General features: G+C 39.0%; 1 protein-coding gene across 6 annotated transcripts; it reads right to left on the bottom strand.

The window, feature by feature from the left end:
• Nucleotides 1-99: 99 nt before the first annotated feature.
• On the bottom strand, nt 100-16,569 carry NUDT12 (nudix hydrolase 12). 6 transcript variants are annotated; one of them, XM_042787742.1, is made up of 7 exons: nt 14,621-16,569; nt 13,360-13,578; nt 9,579-10,174; nt 8,493-8,660; nt 6,579-6,692; nt 4,848-5,047; nt 100-3,551 (listed from the first exon to the last, which is right to left on the bottom strand). In XM_042787742.1, the coding sequence occupies exons 2-7, from the start codon at nt 13,563-13,565 to the stop codon at nt 3,441-3,443; spliced, it is 1,395 nt and encodes a 464-aa protein (XP_042643676.1). In that variant the 5' UTR covers nt 13,566-13,578; nt 14,621-16,569; the 3' UTR covers nt 100-3,440. The 6 variants fall into 6 exon arrangements, with proteins under 6 accessions (XP_042643676.1, XP_042643673.1, XP_042643678.1 ...); XM_042787739.1 differs by lacking the exon at nt 14,621-16,569 and adding an exon at nt 14,304-14,395; XM_042787744.1 differs by lacking the exon at nt 14,621-16,569 and adding an exon at nt 14,304-14,395 and having other exon boundaries at nt 6,639-6,692.
• Between the last annotated feature and the right edge of the window lie 9,622 nt (nt 16,570-26,191).

Here is a 26,191-nt window from a genome sequence, read left to right as displayed (position 1 = left end):
AAGTCTTAATCTGTCGGACTACCTAATTAAAATTAAAGGTAAAAGAGGAAGCAACACTGTTCACAATCTTGCTCCACTTCTTTTTCTATTTATGTTTCCTAAGCTCGGAATCTGATTAGTATATCTAATTCCATGAAGCATCATGACTGGTCTACCTTTAATGAGCCCATTGACTTCCACCTCTTTTTCCTTCACCTGTTGTAGAATTCCAGATGATTGTTTACCAGTTTAGCAATATTCCTATACAAAACACAAAATATAATGTTCGTGCTATCACTGGAATGACTTTATCTTTCATGTGTTTACACCTATCCAATATGAAAAATGAGATAAAAGAGGTGTACTTTCAGGGACCAATGCAAATTTTGTAAAAATCTCACGATCTGTATTGTAATTACATGATCTTACACGAGGTATCATTATATCATGACTTTACACCTTAGTAACAGCTAACAGTGGTATCAACTTTGTTTTGTGTTTCAACACCATCTATTTTTTTTCCACTTTATCAAATTACTATTTCTATTATTTGTAAATTATTATATTTTCAAAAATAGATGAAATACAGAATATTTACAAATTATATACTGAATAGAAGTTAACTGTCATTAGTGTGCAGGCAAATTGGGAGAAACAGCATCTCCAGAATCTTCTGCCCTGTACATCTGCATATAAGGAGTATTTTTTCGCTCTGGTACTATTGTAGAGGCAAGGGAGAAGAGAGCGAGATCATTGTCACACAACATGAACAAAACCTCTGTATTTTTAGTGCTTTAAGAAATACCATTTTCTTAATGTACTGCAATAACTTACTGGCAAGAAATAGTTTGCTTGCAAAGCTGCAGCCTTTTGCATAGGCAAATGACTCAAATCTTATGGAGGTCTTGCCCTGACCATATTCCAGTCAGAACCGTTACACCCTGCATTTAATTATTGCTGAATTTAATTTGGCACTTTCCTAAATTGCTCTAGTTGCTAAATAACTACAGCATTCAGCTCTTCAGTTAAGTATTTTATATGTAATCTGTAAACAGTAACTACCCTTTAGAAAATTTCTATGCATAAATATTTTCAAACTAAAACTCAATCCTATGACCTACAAACAAGTAAAATTAACCAACAAAAAGCCAGGAAAAGTTTCACTTTAAATAAGAGATTAAAATTATCAAATTAGTTTTCTTAAGTGATATTTGTCATCTTCTCTGTGAATGGTTCATCTGTTGAGGAGGGAAAGAAGAAAAGAAGGCTTAAAAAGGACTGTTGGTTTAGCTTTTGAAAATACATCTGTATTAAAAATTGTTGCAAGACCAGAAGGTATTAAAACTTAAAGATCATTAAAATGTTACTCTTAAACTGAGATATTATTGAAGCATTGTTTTGTTTTTCAAACTATTCTTTTTCTGCTTTTTTCATGCAGTAAAATTAAATTTTAAAGATTATTTATTAGCATTGTAATTGCAGATATATATTATTTATACATATTCTCAACTAAAAAAATAGTCTGATTCTGAGTATCAGTATTGTTTATGGATACTTTCTTCTGAGTTTCACAGTTACAAACACAGCTCTGTAGCAACCTTCCATAAGTTCCTACATGAAAAGTGAATATTAGGATGCGTCTTATACATGTATTTTTAGTTACTCCAGTGTGACATATTATTTACCTTTATGCTACCTATATTTGCTCTTTGCTTTATCCTCCTTCTTTCCTCTGTTCCTCGTTCCTTCCTTGTTCATCTTTCTTAACGTGTAATCACTCTAATACTAGTTAAAAATTCCTTCCATTGCTTAGCTTCCACCACTGCACACTGTCTGATGTTCTCCTTTACTTGTATGAACAACCACCAACTAGGCTTCCTTCTGTCCCACAATTTTTTTAAACATTTAATTCCACTGATAACGCATGGTCCTGCTGGTAACTGTAGTTCATGACAGATTTTCATATTTCCCCTTCTCTGTAAAAGCAATTTTTAAGGAAGTGTATTGCTTCTTTCTCATTTACAGATGGCTCAGTAGATAACCTGATTGTCTTCATTTGTAGGTATAGCTGAAACAAGGGAGAAAATGAAGCAATGTAATGATTTGTCAGCAGTTCCATGTCTGTCAGAATTGTTTCTTGCTTTCAATTTTGATATGCACTGCCTTAAAAAAAAATAAGCTGTTGAGCATAGTATGATACTGGATGGAAAAAAAAAATAGAACTATTAGGATTTGTAAAGCATTTTTACTAATTCCAGTTTGCAGATAATTTTGAAATAAATCCAACATCATTCACTGATTCAAAATATTCAAATTACTATGAATAAACAAATCACTATATGATAATAAGTTAATATTTATAACTATCATTGTATTTCCTTTGGGTCATCTGCATTCCTTTTTATATTACTGCAATGACTGCGTAATCACAGACTACTGAACCATTACATAATTACAATAATTATAAAAACAGTATACTTCTATAACCTTCCATTTTGAAAGAATACGAAGTTAACATTCTTTTCAATAATGCAACAAATTAAGGCACAAATCCAAACTGTAGCATTAAATATACATAAGTAAGTATTTTAATTCCTGTATTGCTTTTCAAGTCTTACAGCTGGGGTTAATGTAAAATTCTTAGAAGAACTTGGTACAAATTTTGAGATACTATGTCTGCTTTAATTAATCTACCTTTCTCCTCCATTACTCTACAGTTCTATATCTAACTATTGGAAAATGAAGTAACTCACAAAAATATTTAATATTTAGGTTCTGGGTGATGGTTCTCCAATACCTTTTTCATAAGCAAACTATGGTGTTATACCTTTAAATTCAGGCTGATGTACAATTGGGTAAGTGCAGGCCAAATCAGACTGGATGAGTAAATACTCTGCTTAGAGTATTAATGTAAAAGATACAGAGTACTACATATTCACCATTTAAGTATGCTATTAGCTTAAAAATAACCACTGGTGATAGGACTTTCAGCACTGTGCCAGGCAGAATTTAAAGACTGGAGATAGGAAAAAATGAGAAAGAAACAATTCAGATAAAATAGGAGGAAGTATGAACAGAGTTCAAACAGTAGGCAAGGTCAGGCCTCTTTTGTAATGCTGTGACTCCTTCCAGTAGGGGACAGGAAAGATCAAATCAAACATTAAAAGCTTAATAGTAAAAAGCATAATAATTTGATTCTGAAATACAAAAGCAGCCTTTGCATGACAAGGTACCAATTTTACCTATTTGCTGCTTGATTGCTTGGGATAATCACCGGTCCAGTTCTAACTTAGATCTGAAAAAACTTACAAAGGTGTGCATTGTTTAGCTCAGAAACCAAAGGAAAGACTCAAAACTTCATGCGGTTGCATATTTACTAAATGAACAGCTCCTTCTAATTTATTCCCGCTTTAGTATTCACTGTAAGTAGTAATTTAACTTAAAGAAATCAATTATTTGAATTAAAGATTAGCGTTCATTCCAATCCAATGTTTTATCAACTGGTGCGCAATAGCTTGACTTGGTGGTAAGAAGAAAGAATGCTGGTTTCCTTTAATGAGAACTTCCACGACCTGTAATAAAGACAGATTTTTGGTTTTTTTTAGAAGGTAGTATTATAAACTATATGGAATCTAACATTGTATTAATGCAGGAATTATCTTACTATGATGATCCACCAGTCTATCATTACTGTAGCTATTAAAAAGCCACTATCTGACTCTCCACAAGATGCAGAGAAAAAGCCACACAGGATTCTTTGTGAATTCTGACATTTTTGAGCATAAAAGTGCCTCAAAGGAGACTGTCTTTCTAATACAACTGTAGAGACTGTTAATATAGTATCTAAGCTTTTGTGAAGCTTCTTCACAGTAAGGACCACCAGATGGTGCTCTACACTGTTCCATAAATCATTCTTTTTTTATTAAATCCACATAAAGTGCAGGAGGAAATGTGTTTTGTTGGCTTTCTCAAGCAGTTGCAAGCAACTGAGAAGTACACTTTTAGTTTACCACATTTCTGAAGTACACTTATTTCCAACTCTAGAGCAATCTGCATGTGGCCAGATGTATTTAGAGCTGATATTCATTTAGAAGAATGCTTTCAGGGTTGTCAGGAATACACTGAGATTGTAGGTGACTAACTCTGCCTTCAAGTTGACTTGCAGAGTCAAAACACAACTGCTACGCAGAAATACAATGTTATTAAAAGTTTAGCTCATAAATAGAGTGTGGAAACACCTGTGAAGGCTCTGTTGTGTAAGCAATCTTTCCCTTTTCCACTCATAAACTTAAATCTCTCTTTCTGTGAAAGTCATTTTTTCCTCTTTTATTTGACTATACTTTAAATATTCAGGAAAGTGTAGAATATCATATTAATCCATAGTAAACTCCATTCAGTACCAGAGTATTAAAATAGTACTGTATGGAAAAACGTGTTCAAACTAATGAAGTCCTATACTTTTTACCTAAAACTCCCTGCTCCCAGCAAATCTGGTAGCATGCTTCTTTGGAGAAACTCATGATGAATGCTACTGAATACTACTTCTGCCAAAAGGAAAAGCACAGGCTTGCTAAGAAAGTGGGTTAACATAACAATAACTTGGTTATCTCCCAAAAGGAAAAGGTGAAAAGCTAACTGGCAAAAACATCATAAAACAGGCTTGCAAGTGACTCAGAAATTACCACAAATACCTGACTTTCTCTGGTTGTGTGTAATCTACAATTCCAATATAATGCTACTGTAGTACGATAAAATGGATACTATACATGCTCATCCAACTTGCTGAAAAAAGAAAGTATCTATCGTATGCCAGAACCAATACAGTCACAGACGAATCAATACAAGAAGGAAATTAAATTGAACTTTACCTCTTCTCTACTGAACCAATGGGCTTCCTCTATTTCATTCTTGTCAACTTTAATTTCTGTAGACATTGCAACAGCTAAGCAGCCAATCATTAGGGAGGAGGGCATTGGCCATGGCTGACAAGAGACATACTGAACATGGCCAACTTTGACTCCAGCCTCTTCTTCTACTTCCCTTCTAACAGCATCTTCTATTGTTTCACCTAATCAAAAAGGAAAAAGAACAAGCAGCTGATGAAAATACTCCAAGCAGTGATTATATCCTGTGCTTTGAACTGACTCAGAAGATTTGAAACCGCCCAAGACAATTAACTATAGAGATCTAGTTCACAGACCAGAGTGCAGACAGTAAGCACAAGATGCAGAAGTCTAATAAGGCAAAACTAGCTACCAAAGCAAAATGGAACTTTTAAAATGAAGTATGATTATCTCTCCATCAAAACATTTATTTCCTGAACTGATAATTTATCATACATGTAAACTAATATTAGCACACCTAAAATGTCAAGAAGAGAGTAGGCAATACATTGCTCCTTTAATTACTTTTCAAATGATAGTATGTTAATTTATAAATAGCACTGTGTTAATCTGCTAGATTTTCAGTAAGATTGTAACAGCATGTAATGCAACTTGAAAATCAGTATTTAAAATTAAAATAGAAAATAGAGACTTAAGAAGATTTGCACACATTTCTGCATTGTATTACTCACTTTGTGAATTCTTGTATTTATTCATGCATTTTCCATTGCCTTAACACATACAGACAATTCTTCAAACTTATACTGCAATAAAAAGCTTTACTTCCATATTCACTGAAAACTGCTAGATGTCTATGTGGAGTGTTGATGGTCATAGGCTTAATTACGTATGCATACCTGTACTGTGTTGTAACCACTGATTACAGGTTAATTGAAGCAGACAATCCAAGCATCAGAAATAGAACTTTTAGTTGAGCTATGTTAAGCTGATTAGAAGCTGATGATAAGATCAGCTGCTCTTAAATTTCAGTTTATATGCCTGAATTCAGTATCAGAAAGTAATAAGGCCAGTAGAATAAAGAAACAAGTGAAGAAATAAACATCTTTACTTTTTTCAAATGATACCTAAATAAACTTATCCATTCTCTCACCTTATTTCACCTGCAGTTACTGAATACAGTCATACACTATAGTTTCATTGGTGATTAAGATGTATTGCCGATATAAGAATGTTTTACAAATTGTTCTGCAGATACTAAATATTGTAACTAATTCCAACTACTATTGCTGAACCCAGATAGCAAAATATCTCTTTACTTTTATTTTGAAATTATATAATTTCTGCTTCTCTCCCATATAACCAAATAGGCCCTAAGCATGTAAGCATATGCTTACCTTTATGTTAACTTTAGTTATGCTTTAACTCTTATTTTTCCTATGCTAAAATCCCTTGCTAAGTATCACCAAAGAAAGGACCTTATATGTGTTTTAAAATATTTTTTCACTTAAATATGTGATTTAAGAGTGCATGATGAGAAAACTATTTTAAAATCATACTTACTCAAGTCACTTTTTCCTTTTTTAATAGAACAGCTGCTATAAAGTACAGAACAGGTATACTTATTACAACAGTTTATCTAGCAAGAAGCAAAACCAGTTACTTGACATAACATCAAACATACTTCTATATTATTTTCAATGTACAATACTGGTATGTGAGAAAAACCATTTGGTAAGGGAAAATGAAATTACACACCAGGTTCTACAAATCCAGCAAGACAGGTAAACATTCCTGGGGGAAACCTCTTCTGCCTACCTAAAAGGCAGTGGTTCCCATCTGGATGGATGACTTGCATTATCACAACAGGATCTGTAAGGGACATGAAAGGAATATATTTCAGTATTTGAGGGACTTAAAAGCAGTGATAAATTTCAGCCTATTTGATACCAGTGCACGTGAACACAAGTAAGATAGCTTTAAGTGACTGAAATTAGAATTGTGAAGATGTGCAGAGCAAGTTGTTATTTTATTTCACTTTGGGTTTTTTAAACTATACAAGATATCTGTTTATTTTGTTTTGCAACATACATGCTTAGCAGAAGCAGTTTACTAGCCAAGGCTTGAAATGCAGGACATAAGTTGCCTGCAGCCAAAGCACAAAATCTGTTAAACGTATCAGCAATATTAACCTAGCCATGCACCCAGCAGGCAGCAATAACTTCTGCAGCAACACCAATTCACCATCACCTCCTCTACAAACACAGGTCTGAAGAATGTACTTTTGACTAAAATACCAAAGAAGGGCCAGATACTCTAATTACAATGTAAATACTGACTAAGCTTTCCACTTTTAACTTTGCTGTTTGCTATCAATCTCTCATCTGATGTTGCGCTTTGGTAATTTTATATATAATTTTCTCTTTTGCTTAATATTTTCTCCTATCGGTTTCATTCTTTTTGTCATGCCTTTCTGCATGCTGTTCATCTATGATCTTTCTCCCCTTTTTATTGCTATCTAGCTCTTAAGTATCCCAATGTTTTGTTTTAATTTTTTTCTATCTACCTCTGCCTTTATATATTTTTTTCTCTTGCTGTTGTTCTTCATGGGTTTTATTTTGGTTCAGAACACTAGTATTTTCTCTGTATGAAAAGGCAACCACTATAAACTATAATTTCAAAGACTGTTGTCCTGCTCAAAGGTATCTGCCCCATGGCACAGTGTAGAATATGCAGTGTTACTGTCTGTAAACATTTTTCAGAGAAAGGCATCAGTAGAAAATGCTGGTTCATCAGTCTTTCCTATATAATCCCATTCCTTCTCTAAGTTTTTTGTGCTAAAGACTGTAAAGAAACAGCCACCAGTATTTTAGCAAGCTTCAATGTAGTTCATAAGATGAAATAACATGGCAGAATTGCTTTGATTACTACAAAGATATATCTAGAGCATGTAAGAGAACATCAAATTCATAAGTAAAACACACATAAAACATCCGTAAGTACAACTGCATAAGAGAGGACAGGGTAGGGGGAGGAAAGGTGATCAAAGGGCCACCAAATTACCCAAGAAAAAAAGGGGTAAGTATTTTTTTGTTCATTGTTTCCCCATCAGTAACGTAGTACACCTCCTTTTCAACAGATGAACAAAAGGAGCTATAAAAGACTGTCTACACAAGCTTATAACCTGGGTAGAAATAGATCTGGCAGTTTGTGACTGACTGAATAGTGAAAGCCAGTGAAGATGACTAATACAGTCAAAGTGGTACTACAGGAAAATGAGCACTGTATCAGAAATCTGACAGGGGCCAAATTTGATACAGAGCTATTTCAAGCTCAGATGCCTTACAGAAGGTGAGAAAGTAATAAGCAGGAAAAAAAAGTAAAATGTGACTGTATTGATAATACTTCATTTATGTTGTTGGAACTTCTAATTGATATTGCATTGCAATGAAGATTGGCATTGCCAGTGCAATTCTTTGTCACTGACTACTGCAACAAAAAGAAGCCAGGACTACTTAATCCTAAACAGAGCTGAGACACACTTACTCTGGGGAGAGACAAGTATGTAAGACCTGGGACAGAAGCAAGCAGTTGAAATAAGAAATTGATTTACATGTATGTAATAACACAAACATGCCACTTTTGACAAAGTTTATCCTACAATATTCTCACCAACTCTTGGATACGATGTATTGTGAACACCTTGGAGACTGGGACAATCTTCTTTTAAGCAAGTTTTCTTGTAACCCCCTTCTTCAATCTTGGTTGCACTCCCACATGTTGGGCAGAAACGGTAGCGGCTGTGCCATGCTAGAACAGATCTAGCCTGGGCTACTACTCCTTTAAAATAATACATTGAAAATACACCAAATAAATACTAATTCATGTAAGCTTTTAATGGTATAGAAAAAGCAAGTAGTAAAGTTTAACATGAAAATCAAGGTAAGACTATGTTAAGGTAAGACCTAACCTATTTTTAATGTACTACAAGAGAAGTTGAGCAATATTAAATTATTCAGATGTTTTTCTTTGTAGCACAGCACATGCAATAGAGCACAGTATGTGTAGCTACAGACCAATTTATGCATTCAGAAACAGATTAATCGAGATCGATATACTGTTTCTCACCACAGTTACTTTGTCTGGGCAAAGTGCCATAATTCTATATCACATCTTTTCCACATGACCATGTTAGGGCTACTAGCATAATAATGCATTGTTCCATTCAAACTTCAGGTGCAAGTCAAGCTTGCCCTTTATCCTTCTGTAAAAGTGAAATTGTTAGAGCAGCAGTTGTTAACATGTCCATACTGTCATTCATTCACTCTGGGATCCTGACTTTCCAACACTTGCTCATACTGCTTCCTTCTCGGAAGAGTATCCAACACACTCTTATTAAGTACAGTTTAATTTATTGTAATGAAAACTCAGTAATGACAGGTATTTTTCTTTGGCTTAGAAGAGTAATGCTCATGCATTAATATTTAAACAGTACCATTTATAAAACCATGATAATCAATAGATTTTACAGTCTAATACTTGTCATTGCAGATGTTAGTCCTTTGCAACTGCACATTTTCTTACATACAAAATTCTTTATAAAACCACTGCCAGGCTTTTGAAATTAAAATCTTTTTAAAGCCACTGCTAACGCCCAATTCCTTTGCAGTAGTTTGTCCATGCATCATACCTCAGTAAAGCCCAAAGCATTTTTTGCTGATTAGATGTTTGATAACTGCTGCATTTTAAGCACCTTACCAGCTTCTTTTTCTGGTAGCTGCAGTAGCGCTGGTGTTGGTGGGTGAAGAAAGTAACAGTTCTCATGCTTCTGTTTAAATTTCTCAGCAGAAGCAGAATCTATGCTAAGAGCAAACCAAGCAACTAACTCATCCTCTTCATCTTCTTGCAGAACTCTTCCATTGCAAGCAGCCAGCAAGTCTATCTGGAACTGAAGTTCAATTCCAAGAAAAATCAAGGTGCCTTCTTCAGTTTGGTTCATGTACTGCTCTACATCCTTGTGGTACAGCCTGCAAAGCTTTACCTGTGGCTCCTGGGAGCTCTCTTTTCGCCCATCCAAAGTAACCAAAGGACTTAGATTTGAGAAGAGGATGTATACTGTAGTTGGATGGCTTTGTTTTTTGCTTAGCCACCTGGAATCTGTTCTTTTATCACTCCTTCTGTCCAGAAGTGTCAAGCCAAAATAATTTTCATATTTTTTCACTTCATTTGACAGAAAATTAGGCATATGCCCACCCTTCACATTAGCCAACAAATCAGCTATGTGCTTGTACCCCCAAAATTTAGCGATGTCCAGAGCTGTCTGCCTTGATTTATTGATGATGGACCTGTCACATCTAAAGAAACAGAAAAGAACAGTGGTTACCAGAGTAAATATGTTTAGGAAGAGTCTTGGTGATGTATTATTCTCACTTACAGCATATACATCTGATACTATTAAGGTGCAAAAACTTTTAGACACTTTGTCTATACTGGGGCACTCTCTAGCCTAAGCACTTAGCATTATGGTAGTGAAAAGTAATCATACTTCATTTTCTTTTGCCAAGGCCAGATTCCACATTTTTGTCGATCCACTCCAGATGATCACTTACCAAAGTTCATGCAGTACTACAACAGCAACGAATGAATTAAATCCCACACATTGTATTATGCCAAAAGAATAAAAAAAAAAGCTGAAGATGATTAACAGATAGAACTTTGAAAGCCAGGCTCCAGGTTTCTTCTGAATAATCAGTAATAAAAAAAAGCAGTTTAACTAGCATTACTTTCTGGAAGCTACCAAAAGCAGCATCAAAACATTTACGATAAGGTATTTACACTTAAATAAGAATCAAGAATAGAGCCTCTGCTTAGTGAGAGAAGTAGCATGCTTATAACCATGGTGCAGGTCCCTGTAGGGATCTCTTTGTCACAAAAATGTCTACAAAATAACATAGGTGAGGAAACATCGCCTCATGATACATATAAAATAATGCACTTTTTTTTGTCAATTTTAACTCATGTGGATAAATAAACCAGAAATGTAACTATTAATTACAAATTATCCAATAGATGTGGGGCCACACTCATCATTTCATCATTTTTTAGACCCAAAAGATGCCAGCATAATCGTGATGCTGGTACACAGGTAGCTGTATCACAGGCAAGACTGTTTTGACCTGAGTTTTATATTAACCTCTGTAGAAAAGTATTCAAAACGTAAATGACAAGATTTTGGTGCTAAAGAAACCACTGTTGCCCATTTATCTTTAAAGAGTAAGCCTCCTTTAGGTGAAATCTTGCCTAATTTTCTACTTAATTTTTTATTTCTCAGCCACTGAATTTTATTCTGATTTTGTCCTCCCCCTTCTATCTGCTCAAGTATGTGCAGACTATGATCAGGCTGTTATTCAGTGTCCACAACAGTGGCCTGAACTGCTCAGGTCACTAAGATCTTTTTTTCCAGCCTACAAACATTTCCTGTAGCTTTTCTCAAACATGAATGAACATTAAAAAGTGACTAGCTTTCCAGGATTAGTCTCTGGAATGTTATTTAATATTACCTACATAGACATACATGTTTATATATCCAGTGATTGTATTTCTCCAAATGGTTATTATGACTAAGCATTAACTAAAATGAGATCAATGAGGCCACAGCATCACTTCAGGAACTACATTAAATTCCCTAAGAGAACAGTCCTGAAAAGTGCATTTACAAGCAGGTATTTGCTCTTTTTTTACAGTAAGCATAACTTAAAAAACTGTTACCCTATTTACCAAACTGGTAAACGCCCCAAAATCTCAAAAGATTCCTCAATATACTGATGATTTCAATCATCTGTGTATTAATGTAGAGTTCAGTTGAACTGCAACACTTGACTCTCACCCTTCATTCCAAAATGTTTTCCATTGGAAATATTTGGATCCCAACTTTATTCAGGCTTCAGAAGAATCTTGTTTGGGGTCTCAAGGAGAAGATTGAAGCATTTTTGCTTTTCTGGTTGTCTTGAAAAACTAGAACTACAACAGTTGACTTGAAGATAGACAACAAATATGATAGCAAGTTTTTGACACAGAATGAACATGCTTGGCATCATAATGACTAAAGAAAATAACGTGACAACTCAAAGAAGGAGGAAGTAAATTGTCTAAAAAATGAGACAAATTAAATTAATCAGTCACTTTAGTAAAGGTGTGTCTGTCACGTCCCACATAGCAGCCAGTATGTCAGTAAGCATTCTGCATTGTAATGCAGGTGCAAGTCGATTACAAATTAAGTTTAGAGAAAAAGTCTAAGTGGAACAAATACACCAAATTTATACTCAGTACAGTGGCTGGAATGTGATACAAACTCTGTTCTATACTGTTAGTCTCTGGGACGAATGACAATATACCCTTGAAGAGTAAATGAGTAATTTTAGAGATGATCGTAACTTTTAATGAGTTGCTTAACAAATATGGAAAGCATGATGCATTAGTAGAGTCCAGTTATAAACAGACATAGAGTATATTTTCACATAATGGTTTGGGTTGGAAGGGACCTTAAAGTTCCAACCTCCCCTGCCACGGGCAGGGACACCTTCCACTAGATCAGGTTGGTCAAAGCCTCATCCAACCTGGCCCTGAACACTTCCAGTGAGGGGGAAATCTGTTCAGTGTCTCAGAACTCTCCCAGTAAAGAACTTCTTCCTTATGGCTAATCTAAATCTACCACCTTTCAGTTTAAAACCATTACCCCTCGTCCTATCACTACACTCCCTGAAAGAGACTCCCTCCGCATCTTTCTTGTAGGGCCCCTTTAACCACTGGAAGGCTGCTATAAGGTCACCCTGGAGCCTTCTCTTCTCTAGACTGAACAACCCCTCATAAGGCAGGTGTTCAGCCTTCCTCTGGACCTGTTCCATCATGTCCATGTCCTTATCTTAGGGGCCTCAGAGCTGAACACTGTACTACAGGTAGGATCTCATGACAGCAGAGTAGAGGGAGGGGGAGAATCACCTCCCTCGACCTGCAGGTCATGCTTCTTTTGATGCAGACCAATACATCATTGGCTTTCTGGGCTGCAATGCACATTACTGGCTCATATTCAATCTTCCATTCACTAGTACCCCCAAGTCCTTCTCTGAAGGGCTGCTCTCAATTGACTCATCACCCAGCCTGTATTTGTACTTGGGATTGCCTTGTCCTTGTTGAACTTCATGAGGTCTGCACAGGCCACATCTGGAGCCTGTCACGGTCCCTCTGCATGGCATCCGTTCCCACCACCGTGCTGACTGCATAGCTTGGTGTTGTTGGAAAACTTGCTGAGGGTGCACTCAACCCCACTGTCCATGTTACCAACAAAAATGTTAAACATCACTGGTTCCAATACTGATCCCTGAGGAATTCCACTAGTCACTGCTTTCCACTTTCCTGAATTTTAACTCTGAAAATTCTGCCATTACATATCAAGGTAGATTCACTTTTCTGAGACCAAGTTGAAATGGGTAGAAAGGGATTCAGGTCAGAGCTACTAAATGGGATCTCCTAAACAGCTTACCCTTTTTCAAGAAGAATCTGGACAACCTCAAGGTGTCCATTTCTGGCACCATACATCAGGGCTGTCCAGCCGTTATCTGCAGCTGCATTGATAAGTGATGGAGAATGACTGAGCAATGCTTTTATCTTGTCTGCATCTCCAACAGCAGCAAAATTATGCAGCTGAGAAATGATGTCCTTATGGAGGTTCTTTTCAGAGTCTGCCATTTTGTCAACTAAGCTAAAAAAAGAAAACAAAAATGCCTGAAAACATATCCACCATTAGTAAAAGTACTTAAGTAAACTAATTTTAACACTAGACAGATAACCAACATTACCACCAAAAGTATGGACAAAACAGTCAAATTCTTCTAATTAGCATGTCATTGTTATTCCTAACCAAACTTTAGTTAAACACATATCCAAATACAGTGAAATTTTACCCTAAAAGTCAAAACTAGCTTTCAGAAGAATTAAGGAGAGAAAGATTTTGCTATGAAAATGAAGCTTCTTTGAATGTGAAAAACATGTTCCGGTTTCCTAATTGAAAACACACAGACACACACACAGACACACTGACACAGACACACACAGAGACACACAGAGACACACACAGACACACCCCCACACAGACACACCCCCCCCACACACACCCACCCCCACACGCACCCCCCCACACCCCCCCAGTCCAAGATAAGTCTCGGATGCTTTGGAAACAATGAAAAATAATGCAAAAGGGAAAGTCCGTTTACAGGCTGAGGGACACCTCAAAGCAGCAACATACTACTTTAGCGTCTGCTACGCCTACGGTGGCCGCCCACCCCTCCCCCCCCGGGGCAAGACCGCCGGGGCCGCCTTTGGCACCCGGTACCCTCGCAAAACAACAAAAGCTTATATTCCATAGGACCCGCTCCACGACCACCTCTCAAAGACACACGCAGACACACGCCATTTTCTGCACCGGACCTAAAACCTCGAGGACCTCTGTCACGGCCCTTCTGGTCGCCTGACCGCTTGGCTCCGCCCCCGACCGCGGTGCGCCAAGGCGGATGCCGCTCGGGCGCAACCGCCCCGCCCTACCCCCTCCTCTTTGCGCCGTTTTTGCAAGGGGCGGGGGTTTGCCGCCGCCTGACACCGAGGCGAGGCGCGGCGAGGGCGGCCTGGCTGCGGCGTGCGGAGAGCAGCGATGGCGGGGGAGGGGGGGGGCGCTGAGGAACGCCGCGCGCGGGCCGCGAGCTTGGGCGGTGACGTCGCTCCCGGCACCCGCAGGCGGCTACCGTTACCGGGAGCGGTTGGGGCGGTGCTGCTCTTCCGCAGCTGCGGGGGGCGCGTCCCGGGGCTGCGCGGGTGGTGGCGGGGGACGTGCGGTGAGCCGCGGCCGGCCGGCCGGGAGATCCGCCCTGGCGCTCGGCAGTACTGCAGCGGCCGGGCTTTGCAGCGGCCGCCGGCCTTCGGCCTTCGGTGCCGTCCTCCTCCCGGGGCCGAGGGGACGGCGGAGGCGGGCGGGGCCGCGGCGAGGGAGGAGCAGCGAGCTGCCGCTGGTGGGAATCGGCCACCGTTGCCCGGGTGCTGATGCCAGTTGTGCCAACTGGCTGGACAGGTCAAAGGGCAACCGGCCATTTTGTCTTCCAGGCGGGAAGCTTCTAGGTATAGAAAGCAAACCTTTTTAGCTTTGCTTCACCAATCTAGTAGAAGGCAAGGCCAAGTAGCAATAGGAGATGCGAGTACTTGTGAGAAAAGTGAGATGTCATGTCAAGGGAGATGAGTTAGCAGGGAAGATGGAATAATTACACAGGCCAGAAGATAGTAAAAGTGTGCTGTTAGTCTAAGAAAAGCTTTGGGAAATCAAGGCGGTACTGGTATATTAATATACATTAATTTGTCTTTTTACGTTTGATTTGCTTGTAATTTCAACATCTGTTCACCCAGAAGTCCACACCAGACAGGTGGTTCCTCACCAGATCGCCCTTAATGGGTGTTCTGCGTAAACTATTAGTATGGTCAGACCATAGCTGGTGACTCTCTAAAGTGTAGGCTCTGAAAGACGCTTTTTTTTTTCGACATCATACTTGAGATTTCAGAGTTTTTGTGTGCCACTCTCCCCACCCTGTGCCTTTTCCAAGTTTGTGTAACACACAATTGACAACATTTAAAATAACAGGGATTGTGCTATGTTGTACCTGTGCTGCTTGCATGTACTATCCTATTACTCAAGGGCACTGTAATTTTTGAATCACAGTATTTCAGAAGGCTGAGCATGGATGTTGAGAAATAAATGATTAAAGGATGCAGTTTTTTCTTGCTGATGGGAGTGTAGGCCATACAAATGTTTCTTATCAAGTACAAGGACCACTAATCTCATTGACTCTTGTGTAAGCCTGATCAGATGCAGGCCTTCCTAATGATTATACCATTGAAGAGGAGTTGAGAGACTAATAAGAGGGGAACATCCAGCCCCAGAAGGTGCCAGGGACTGGATGATTGCCCAAGAACCATGAAGTCAGCAAAAACCTGTGGTAACTGTGAGAGAGGTAAAAGCGGCAGGGGGGGATTGTGACAACTGACTCCATTCAAGACTGAAAAACTTTACCCCAACACCCGTAAGGATCATGTGTGTGCTGATTTACACAGCAAGCAAGGCTAATTTAAATATAACTAACCGAGAGCAGATGCAATGGTAATTACAGACCAATGAGTGTAAACTTAGATAGGTTTTTGCTAATCATTTAACAAGATAAACAGGGTGTAGTTCATTTGTGTAATGTGCTAGCTGTGTGGAATTACCACCTAGAACCTGGTTTTGTACAAACATGGAATAAACAGTTATCTGGACTCTGTAAGATTGTTTTTTTTGCACAGTAGGTAACAAACCCTGTTTGAAGGACAACCGCAGTGTACGTTACCTGTGTCGTGACATCATGTCAACAGTCTCCAACTTGCATGATTGTAAGGGCTTAAGTGGAATTTACGCCATCTCCCAGTGCATCATTGGAAAAATAACAGTACCCCTTGTTTTAAATACTGGTAACTATAATAAAAAAACTGAATGGGAATTTAAAGTGATCATAACATATCAACTCATGAGTTTTAAAATGTTTTAGTTCTGCTAACAGCTTTAGTTATTGTGCTGGATACTTTAATCACTGAGCTGAATTTTCTAAGAGCAAGTTAATGATTCTTTAGAATTAAAATAAGCAGTGGTAGCTTGCTTTAGAAGCTGTTTTTTCCTTTGCTTCCTATTCAACATCTATGTAAAGCTTACTGAGAAGATCAAAGTGGTGCTAGACTTGGCTGTCCCTTCTTGAATTTTGTAATAAATAAATACTGGCCAGTATGGGCTTTGACTTAACTGATTCTCTTAGCTCTTTAGTAGTGGGAGCCATTGTTCTAAAGGTGTATTTGTAAGGCTTCTAGAGTTTGAGTGAGGTTGTCCATGTGAGAATGGAAATGGATGCTGTGCCACTAATTTACTCTGATTGTGAGAGAGATTCTAGTGGCTCTGTATTGATAGTGACTAATGATAATCTTTTCAAAATGCTTGGTTATTACTGCAGACATCAAACAAAAAATAATATCTGAATCCTCTGGTACCCTATTCATTTTGTGTTGCAGCCTCTAGAAAAAAATTACATGTACTGTAAAGAGTACTGAAGTTCCATTGGGAGCATTGTAGTGTGCAGGCAAAATAGAGTTGGAGTGTCTGCAAGTGAGACAACACTACGCCTTTTAGGCTAAAAGATGACAAAATGATAGTACAAATGAAGAGAAGCAGTCTGAAGAGAAGTGTTGATCCTTAGTGTTTTCATAACCCTACTTGCAAAAGCTTAGCAATACACAGCATTTGTGAAAATAGGCTTTTAGTATTACTATGGAGAAGTTGCAGAAGGAGACCTCTGAGCCAGAAACTACCGTAAGTTTAGGTTCTCCCAAAGCATGTAGCTGTTCAGGGACTCCAAATGCCTAAAGAGTTTAAAAAAAAAAAAAAAAAGTTTAAAAGGAAGAAACTTGAAGAGAATACTCTGAACTTCCTCTGAAGTGGATGTGGTATATGTAAATAAAAGTAACATCTGAATGTATGAATAGTGACCCTCCCCCGCTGAACATTCTTAGAAGCATCATCTCTGGGATTTTACAGTATGAGACTCTTAAAGGCTGTGTGCCTCTCCCAAATTAGTAGTTAGAAGATAACTGAAAAATAAATGGGAATATGGACTACTGAATTTGGAATACATTTTTGGGGGATTCATTCATACTGTTAGCAATCACAATTGCGAAGAAAACATCTACACAAAGTAGATAAGCAGGGACTTTATTCCAGCACTGGGGAACACGGGGGATAGCTTCACCAAAGATTTGTTCACCAACAGGTACAAAGCAAAACATATTTATACGCTTTTTTTAGCAGTCATCGTTACATAAGGCTCAAAAATGCATAGAATGCTCGCTTCTTAATTTGACCTTTATAATGATTGGCTCTATCAATTACCTCACCTTATCCATACTTCTAAGTAATCATTGGTTAACCTCACTGATTGTAATTCTTAATATTAAAATCAAAGAGGGGAGGGTAGTGATTAGCACATTCATGTTATTTCCTGGAAACCATTATCATGTGCTAATGTCCCTAACACATGCGTGGTTATGTTGGACGGGGGTCCTCTGGTGGTTGTTGATAGTCTTCCTCACTGTGTCCACTGGTTGAACTCCATCGTTGTGCATGCTCATTTAATCCTTTGGCTGATCTCCCAAACCAAGGTCAGTTTCTTCTGGTATCCATTGTTTTGATTCAGAGTTCATGACTGTTTCCATAGTAATCAAGGCAAACACAGTGCTAGTTGCACATTCCTAATACCTTAACATATCCTGTGTTCTCATAGCTACTATATATCACCCATATAACCAAAAATTAAAATAATATTCTAAAATTCAAGCTATTTCATTAGGGTATTTGTAAATTGTAGCAATACTGTCACACGTCATCTACAAGCAATAACTATTTTTCTGTGGTGGGCGAGTGCAATCAGACCTTGCTGTAAGATGCAGATATTTAAATGCTTGGCTGTTAACCCTTAGAATTTAGATGCCTGACACTGTAATGCTTGCAGGATTATGGTCCCAGGGAAAGATGGTTCTGAGATGTGTAATGTGTTGTCCCCAAATATCTTTTATTAAATGACATTTTGGAGACTTGTCCATCTGAGAGACTTACTACTTCCCTCCATGCAGATGGCATTATGAAGATACTGCATCTGTAGAAGCCACAATCTGTGTGGAAACCAAGAGTACGCAAAAGTGAAGAGAGTGTGACTTACTCCTGTGGTGTGACTTCAGTAGATGGGGTTGCCTTTTCAAGCCTAATGCATTCTGGGCTTGCTGACCTTGTAACAAGCCTTACTCCAATATCAGCTCTGCCTGGGCAGCTAACATCTATAAAGGAAGGGGCCAATAATGCAATTCTAGAGAGGGAAAAAGGTTTTTGTTTGTTTGGTTGGTTTTTTGTTTGTTTGTTTTTGTTTGTTTGTTTGTTTGTTTTTTTTTTCTGGGACTAACTTTAGAATAAAGGAAATTATGTAGAAATGAGGTATCTGTTTTTCAAGCCTATATTATCAGGCATTTTAGCTCTGGTGAGAGTTACCTTTCAAGGCTTTTTGTTTGAATTAGTAAACTGAGCTGATATGGGTGTCTAGAAAAGACTCCAGTAACTATCAGTTCTTTCTGGGCTAGGGAAAATTGCTAGCGTAGTTATTTAGATTTTTTAAAAATAATGTAAAATCTCATGTTTATATTTTTAGACTCTTCAGAGCAAGAATCTGTATTGATTCTGTTTTAGGGTTGGGCTAGATTACACACAAGAATAATTTAGTGTCTTTCAGACTCAGTAAAGCAGTAGCAATATCATAGAAGATTTGGTAGTTCTTCACTTGGGCTTGTACTTCATTCTTACTTCTTAACTGCAACACATTTACAAAGGCTCTGTTTTTCCAAGAGTCACTGTGCTAGGTGAAAGTCAGAAGGCAGCTCTGGTTTTTAAGTTGTTCATTGGAAGTGAAACAAGACAGTAGATGTGGTGTGGAAGGAAGGTGTTGCCAAACAGTTTATGTACAATGCATTATAATAGATCAAGCTTTTAGCACTTCTTTGTAGAAGTTACCCGACAAGGTTTCTTGAATTGGCACTGCAGCATTCCATAATAGTCTCCTTTGGTGTCTCCAACCAGGACTTTGGGACAATCTAACTATTTTTTTTTTTTCCCCAAGCATGTCCCTGATTCATTTCCAAGCAGTCCTTCCTGAGAACCAATTGGGCAAATGCTTAAGAGCCTGATGTAGGGTCCATTGATATAAATATAAGTCTCTTGGTGCTGAAGAGATGGAAGCAGTTTGATGGGAGTTTTCAGTTGTAGGAAAGAGCTGTAGCAGAGCTGTAAGGTGGCAATTATTCTGGGGAAAAAAAAAAAAAAAGTAATAATCATTTTGCAGGTATTGGTTAATTTCAGTTAAAAAAAAACCCAAATACTGTCAGGTGTTCTTAATACTAACTCTGGGCCTCTCAGCTGGCAGTCTACAGAATGGGGAGTGTTAGAGCTTTCTTTCAACACAAAATGCATTCAGTAGGCTAAACTGTCTTAACAGGAAGTTTCATTCAGCCATGGAATGTACTGCAACATATGCTGTGCCTGACAAGGAAAAAGGAGTGCAGCAGTACCGGTCTGCTCTGAATGGGTTCCTGAAAAGTGGATGGTTTGTGATGTGATGGTTAGTGAAGCAAATTTTCCCCAAACGATTAATGGAATGGTGGGTTGTGGGGGGTATTGTGATGAGTGCAGAAACTTAGTAAATGTGCGTGAGTTACATTTGCAGGGATAGTATGCATGATGTGGAGGACTGGAAGGCAGGATCATGATCATCAGGACTGTCAGCTGGGGAGGTGTTAGCTTTTCAGGAAGTGGCTTTTCGAAGGGATCACTGCTCTGAAAGGTACCAGGTGCATCATCAATAAGATTAAATGGCTCACCATTACCCCATTTTTCTCTCCTGCACCTTGCTTAACTTGCTTAATCTTGATTCATGGGAGAAAGGTGAAGGCAATAAAAATGTATCTGTTGAAAGATCCAACCCAAAGCATAATGCAAAGAGGCAACAAGAACATTTACCATATAATCATCTGCTGGACTCATCAGAACCTGATAGACTGTGGTAAGGTTACAGAGAAAAGTAATATCTCAAGGGCAGGGATGAGGGGTAGGGTATGGGTAAGATTATTATGTGTGCTTTGTGGCTGATGGAGATTTTTTAGTTTTCTCCAAATTAATCTTGTGTTTACAGTTTTCTCCCGATTCTAATTTGATTCTGTTTTTTGAGAACTTGTATTTAATTGATTGCTCATGAATGTGGCAGCATGCCTTCCTGAGTACTAGGAAGGGTAATTTAATTTCTTACATGGTGTCTAAATTAGTGTTTGAATTGTTTAATAAGTGTAGATTTAGAAGAGTGGTTTTAATAATCTGTCAGTGTCTGTTTTACAAATGCTTCCACATGGTTAGTGAAATAATATTTGCAGCAATTTTGAGTTGAAAGAACTGTTACTCTCTGCATTCGGTAGACTACTAGCTGAGTCCCAGAGTTAGTATTAAAAAAATCTAATAGTTTTTGGAGTTTTTTTAACTGAAATTAACTGATATCTGCAAACAGATTTTATTTTTTCCATGATAATTACTATCACGAAGCATGTTTTGAATTCAAAGTATGACTCTTTTTAAGTTATAGAGGATTTAAAACTAGGAAACTAGTTTTATTTTGGGGGAAAACAGACTTTCTAGGTATCTATGGGAAATGGTGGAGCCAATACAGGGATAAAGATTGAACTTGAGGTCTCTAAAACAGCTTTCATAAAACTATTCTTTCTTTGCTTTGATTCTTTGCCTTGATCATATTTGTAATCTATTCCAAAATAAGTGAGGCAGGTAGCATGCAAATTATTTTCTCTTTTCAAAAGAAAACCTCATTTTGTTCCTGGAACACAGAAAATGTGTATGCACTGTAAAAAAAGATACTACCACAAAAAAACAGTATGTGATCATGTGGGAGTTCTGTCATCATCCATATGATGACTTAAAGTGGCATTATAACACTTGCTAATTTTAGTGTTTTACTTTGCAATATTGAAAATCTTCTTACAGGGTTTCGGTTTCTTTTTGTTCGGGTTTTTGTATCTGTATGTGAAACTCATGAAGTTCAACTTACTCATTCTTTGGAGGAGTAGAAAATACTGTTTGTATTTTCAGCAGTAGTGTTGGCATCTTAAGATCCACCAGAAAGATTTTTGCTGACTCAACTAATGATGTAGGTGGAGGACATCGCTGAATGGACTGGTATCAAAGAAAAGAACCAGGATTTTGTCACTGAGTACTCCCTGTAAACAGGGAAATTTAACACAATTTTGGGAGAGCTGATACAGCTGTTAAGTGATGTAGGAAGTGTGGCTGCCATCTCCAGGTCAGGCCCTCTTCTGCCCAGCTGCTGGAGCCCAGGCTGGGGACCCAGGGTCTCTGCCCAGGCTGAGGGTCATGTTTTCCTGTTTGCAGGCTCCACCAGAAGTGAAGCTGAGCATGTATCTGTGACACACACAGACACAGTAACACACATGCGGAGGACATTGACACAGCTGGTCACTGCCACAGCGGAGGTGCTGCCTCTAACAGCACCCCCGTGGAGGACTCACACAACCACAAAGGCAGGGACCCCAGCCCCCTCTTCTCCTGGGCTGACAGAGGTACTAGGTCACTAGTGCAGCACACACAGGACACTCTCCAGCTTCACACACATGTATATTCATGGATCCCCTGAGTACTGGGACACTCCCTCTGCCTGCCCAGCACCCTTGTCACAATCTTGGGCCCCTTGTCTGCCCCAAAGGTGCCTGACTTGCTAGCTGGTCCAGCTCAGTTGCTCGCTGCAAACACACAGTACTCGCACACTTGCCTCACAGCACCCCACACTTGCGGGTCCCCCTGGGCACACCAGGACAGGCCCTCGGCCTGCCTGAGACCCCTGCCTCGACCCAGGGTCTCCCGTGCGCTGGCTGGCTTAGCCTGAAGATTGCACATGAACACTCCATGCATACCGGGTTTAGGGAGGATATTACACCCTTCCTTCCCCCAGCAACCAGCACCAAGCACACAGGCTGTTCTGCTCCAGCCACTGGCACTCAGCCTCTCATGCTGGTGCCCCCCAGCAGCTCATTTTGGGACACACACTATTCCTGCCCCATAGCCAAAGGTTAGAGACCCTTTCCTGCTCCAGTAGCTCATGCTGGGATCCCCCTACTCCAGTCTCTTGACACAACAGGTGAGGGACATCCAAATCCTGGTCTGACTCTGGTGGCTGGCACCAAATTCCACTCACACATACACGGATCTCCTGAGTATCTGGCACTTGGTTCTTGCGGCATGCTAATGCACCAGACAGTGAGATTCACGCAGACAAGTAGTTAAAGGTTTTGATAATCAGATGTAAGAAGATAGGACAGACAGACCGCAGCAATCAGGTACAGGGCTCAGCCACGCAAATGTACTGACTGGCCCTGTTTTATATGTGATTGGGTCCTTTTGTACCCCTTTCTGTCTGCCCCCTCTTTGTTCCTCCCCTCTCCACCTTCCCCTGAACAATCCTCCAATAGGTCTGTACAGCTCTATCGATTCCTGCACCCCTCGGAGTCCAGGACCCCTGGGTTTGCAGACTTACCAGTTGCAAAGCCCAGCTGGATCTTCCTCAAAGTGGCAGCTGTAGTTTCTTGATAGCCCATCAGCTAGTGTGATCAGCAAGGTTTGTTTCTTGTAATTGTCTCCATGTTTGTTTTGTCAGGTGTGTCTTCGTATATTTTGGTTTCTGGCTTCCCCCTTTTCCCTTAGTTTCCTTGGTTTGCAATCAAGATGACCTTGCTGGAATAAACATTCCCATGCTCTCACATGCCCTTATCAGTCAGTGTGACTGACCAGGTTTGTTTCTCATCACCGCTTCCCTTATCACTTGTCTTGTCTGTCAGGTTTGTGTGTCTGTATGTTCTTGTTTATGGCTTCCTCCTTTTCTCAACTGCTGCACTGAAAAAGGTCCTTGACCAGATACCCTTAAACAAGCTGACACTTGCCTTTCACATACTCTTACTGTAGCCATCGTGGAACTTCATTTTGTACCTGCCAGCTTAAACCCTTTGGCCATCTCCTGGATATACATACATCTGCAGTCTTGATTCCTACCATAGATTTCTTGCTTATTATACTCATTTCCTCTTTCTCACTATTCTTCATCTTACCCCAGCTTCTTTCCATAATTTTTTCCCACTCAATCACAGTTAAGTCTTCAACATAGTTATCCAAATTCCTACTTCTTACCTGTTGCAATTTCCTCTTCTATTACTGTTCTCAGATAGTTTGGCTTTTCTTGTGTTCAGGCTGGTGCTTGCTCAGTTTGTTTAGTCCAAAATGTCTGTCACTTCATTGGTAGTGATTGAAAACATATGCCAGGATATTAAAGAATGCAAAAACTCTTTGTCAGAGCTGCTTTCAGTAACTTACAGAATACCCCAATGGTGACATTGGTAGTTATTAACACTCAATGACTTTTTCTAACAGAAAGCTTTAATTTTTTTTTTTTTTCCTAAATTATTAACTCCTAGCATCTGCAGCATTCTATAGCAAGGAGCTCCACAGCTTAACCTGCAAACTATTTGGAAAAAACATTATTTTTTGTGTTGTTTTTGCTTTGGACCTGCTGCATTGTACTCACTTTTTTTTTTTTTTTTTTTCTGTATTGGAAGACAGTGAACAGTTGTTTCTCATTTACTTACTTCATGTCACTCATAGTACATCTCTGTTGTATTCTCCGTAAGAAATTGTTGAACCTAAATGTTGTCATCCCTGTATTGACTGCTTATTCTACTCTTTTCTTAACAAATGCTCTTTGTATTCCTATAGTGTCTTAACACTGCCAATGTTCTTGCTCTGTCAGCCCAGCCTCTCTGCTGTCTTGCTACAATTCCTGGTCTGTATAAAGGAAGTAGTATACCTAAAGGATTCTTTATAGTCAGCATAGTAACCAGATGAAAGAACTACCATAAAGAGTAGAAACAAATCCTCAGTCTGATTCCTCAAATCTGCCCCAAAAGATAGCCAGTTGCTTTTTATCCCACAGTCTGGCTTTTTTCTTTTCACCAATTTCAGTGATGAACTTTTTCTTGGAATTCAGCCTTCAAGACCAGGTGCTTGACAAGCAAGATTTCCATTTCAGCTCATTATTCTGAGCAGCAGTACAAACTAACTGTTGAGGTAGCATGGCTAAACTACTACCCCTGAAATTTAGTAATAGATTTAGGACCATATTATATGTTTAAATATGTGTATAGTCATCAAATATATAAATGAATATATAAATAGATATAGAAAAAAAATCACATACACGTATATAAGCATATATAAAACTACAGAATGTACATGTGCCAAGTCTGAATTTCAGAAATAAAACTATTCTTTAATTTCTCTGCATTTTTGTCTATACAGAAACTTAGGGCAGCTCCAAAGACAGTTGCAAAGGAAACATGTAATAGTCTTTGTTTCATTGGATAATGTCCCTCTCAGATTAAACTCTCAGCATTCTATTGATACTGTAAAGCTGAAGGCCTAATTTAAGAAATAATAAAATCCCACAACACGTTTATTAGGTTTACTTTCTAAAGAATGGTATAACCTATTTCTGTAACATGTCTTGAATTTCTGTGCTAGGTTTGTCGGGTTTTAAAAAAATGACTTACTATTTTAATACATTTGTAGTTAGTTAACTTAGTCTTTAATTTTTATTCTGGTAAAACCTATTAAAACACCTCCAAAGTAGACAGAAGGTCTTGCTTCTTTATTGTGATTATTCTGTGTGCTTAAAAAAGCACAACAAGAAGATAATTATGCAGCTGCTGCCAACAGAATCTGTAACAATAAGAGAGCTGTGAGACATGGGAAAGGATTTCAGCTGCCATCCAGGTGAGCATTGTTAACTGGCTGCTCTGATGCTGGGATAATGTCGTGGTTTCAGCTCAGAGGGCAACTAAGCACCACACAGCTGCTCGCTCCTTCCTTCCTCCCCAGGGCTGGGAAGGAGAAAATGAAGGAAAAGCATCAGGAATCCAGATAAGGACAGGGAGGGGTGATTATGGTCATGGGCAAAAAACAGACTCATTAGGGGAGGAAAAAGAACATAAATTTAATACAGACACTAACAACAACAACACTTAACAGACAGAGAAGGACAGTGAGAAGCATTGCTACATCTTAAAAACACCTTCCCACAACCCCTCCCTTCTTCTGGGGCTCAGCTTTGCTTTCAGTTTATCTACCTCCTCCCCTCAGCAGTGCAGGGAGCAGGGAACAAGGGGTGTAGTCAGTGCTCTTGCTTCCTCCATCTTGTCAGGGGGTAAATTCTGGAAATTCTAACCTTTCTCGCAGGAGACAGTCCTCCACAGCTACTCTCCAACTTAAGTCCCTCCCACAGTCTGCAGTGTTTTCCTAGCTGCTCCAGCATGGGACACCAAGTTTCTCCAACTGGAGTCCCTCTCATGGGCTGCAGCCCTTCCCAATCTGCTTTGGTATGGGATGTCACTGCATGTTGCAATCCTCCTAGTGCCAAATTACAAGTGGGGGCTGCTTCTTCCCACAGAATCCTGACCTCCTTTGGGCACTGTCACCTTAAATAGCGTGGGGCTCCCCTACAGACTGTATGTCAGAATCTGCTCCACCGCAGACCACCATGGGCATTGGGGGGGCCATCTCACCATAGGATATAGGGGTGTCTCTGCTCCAGCATACCTCT

Source organism: Tyto alba, unplaced genomic scaffold (assembly GCF_018691265.1).
Source record: "Tyto alba isolate M040663 unplaced genomic scaffold, T.alba_DEE_v4.0 Super-Scaffold_13, whole genome shotgun sequence".
Lineage (NCBI taxonomy): Eukaryota > Metazoa > Chordata > Aves > Strigiformes > Tytonidae > Tyto > Tyto alba.
This window is presented reverse-complemented; position numbering and strand designations above follow the sequence as displayed.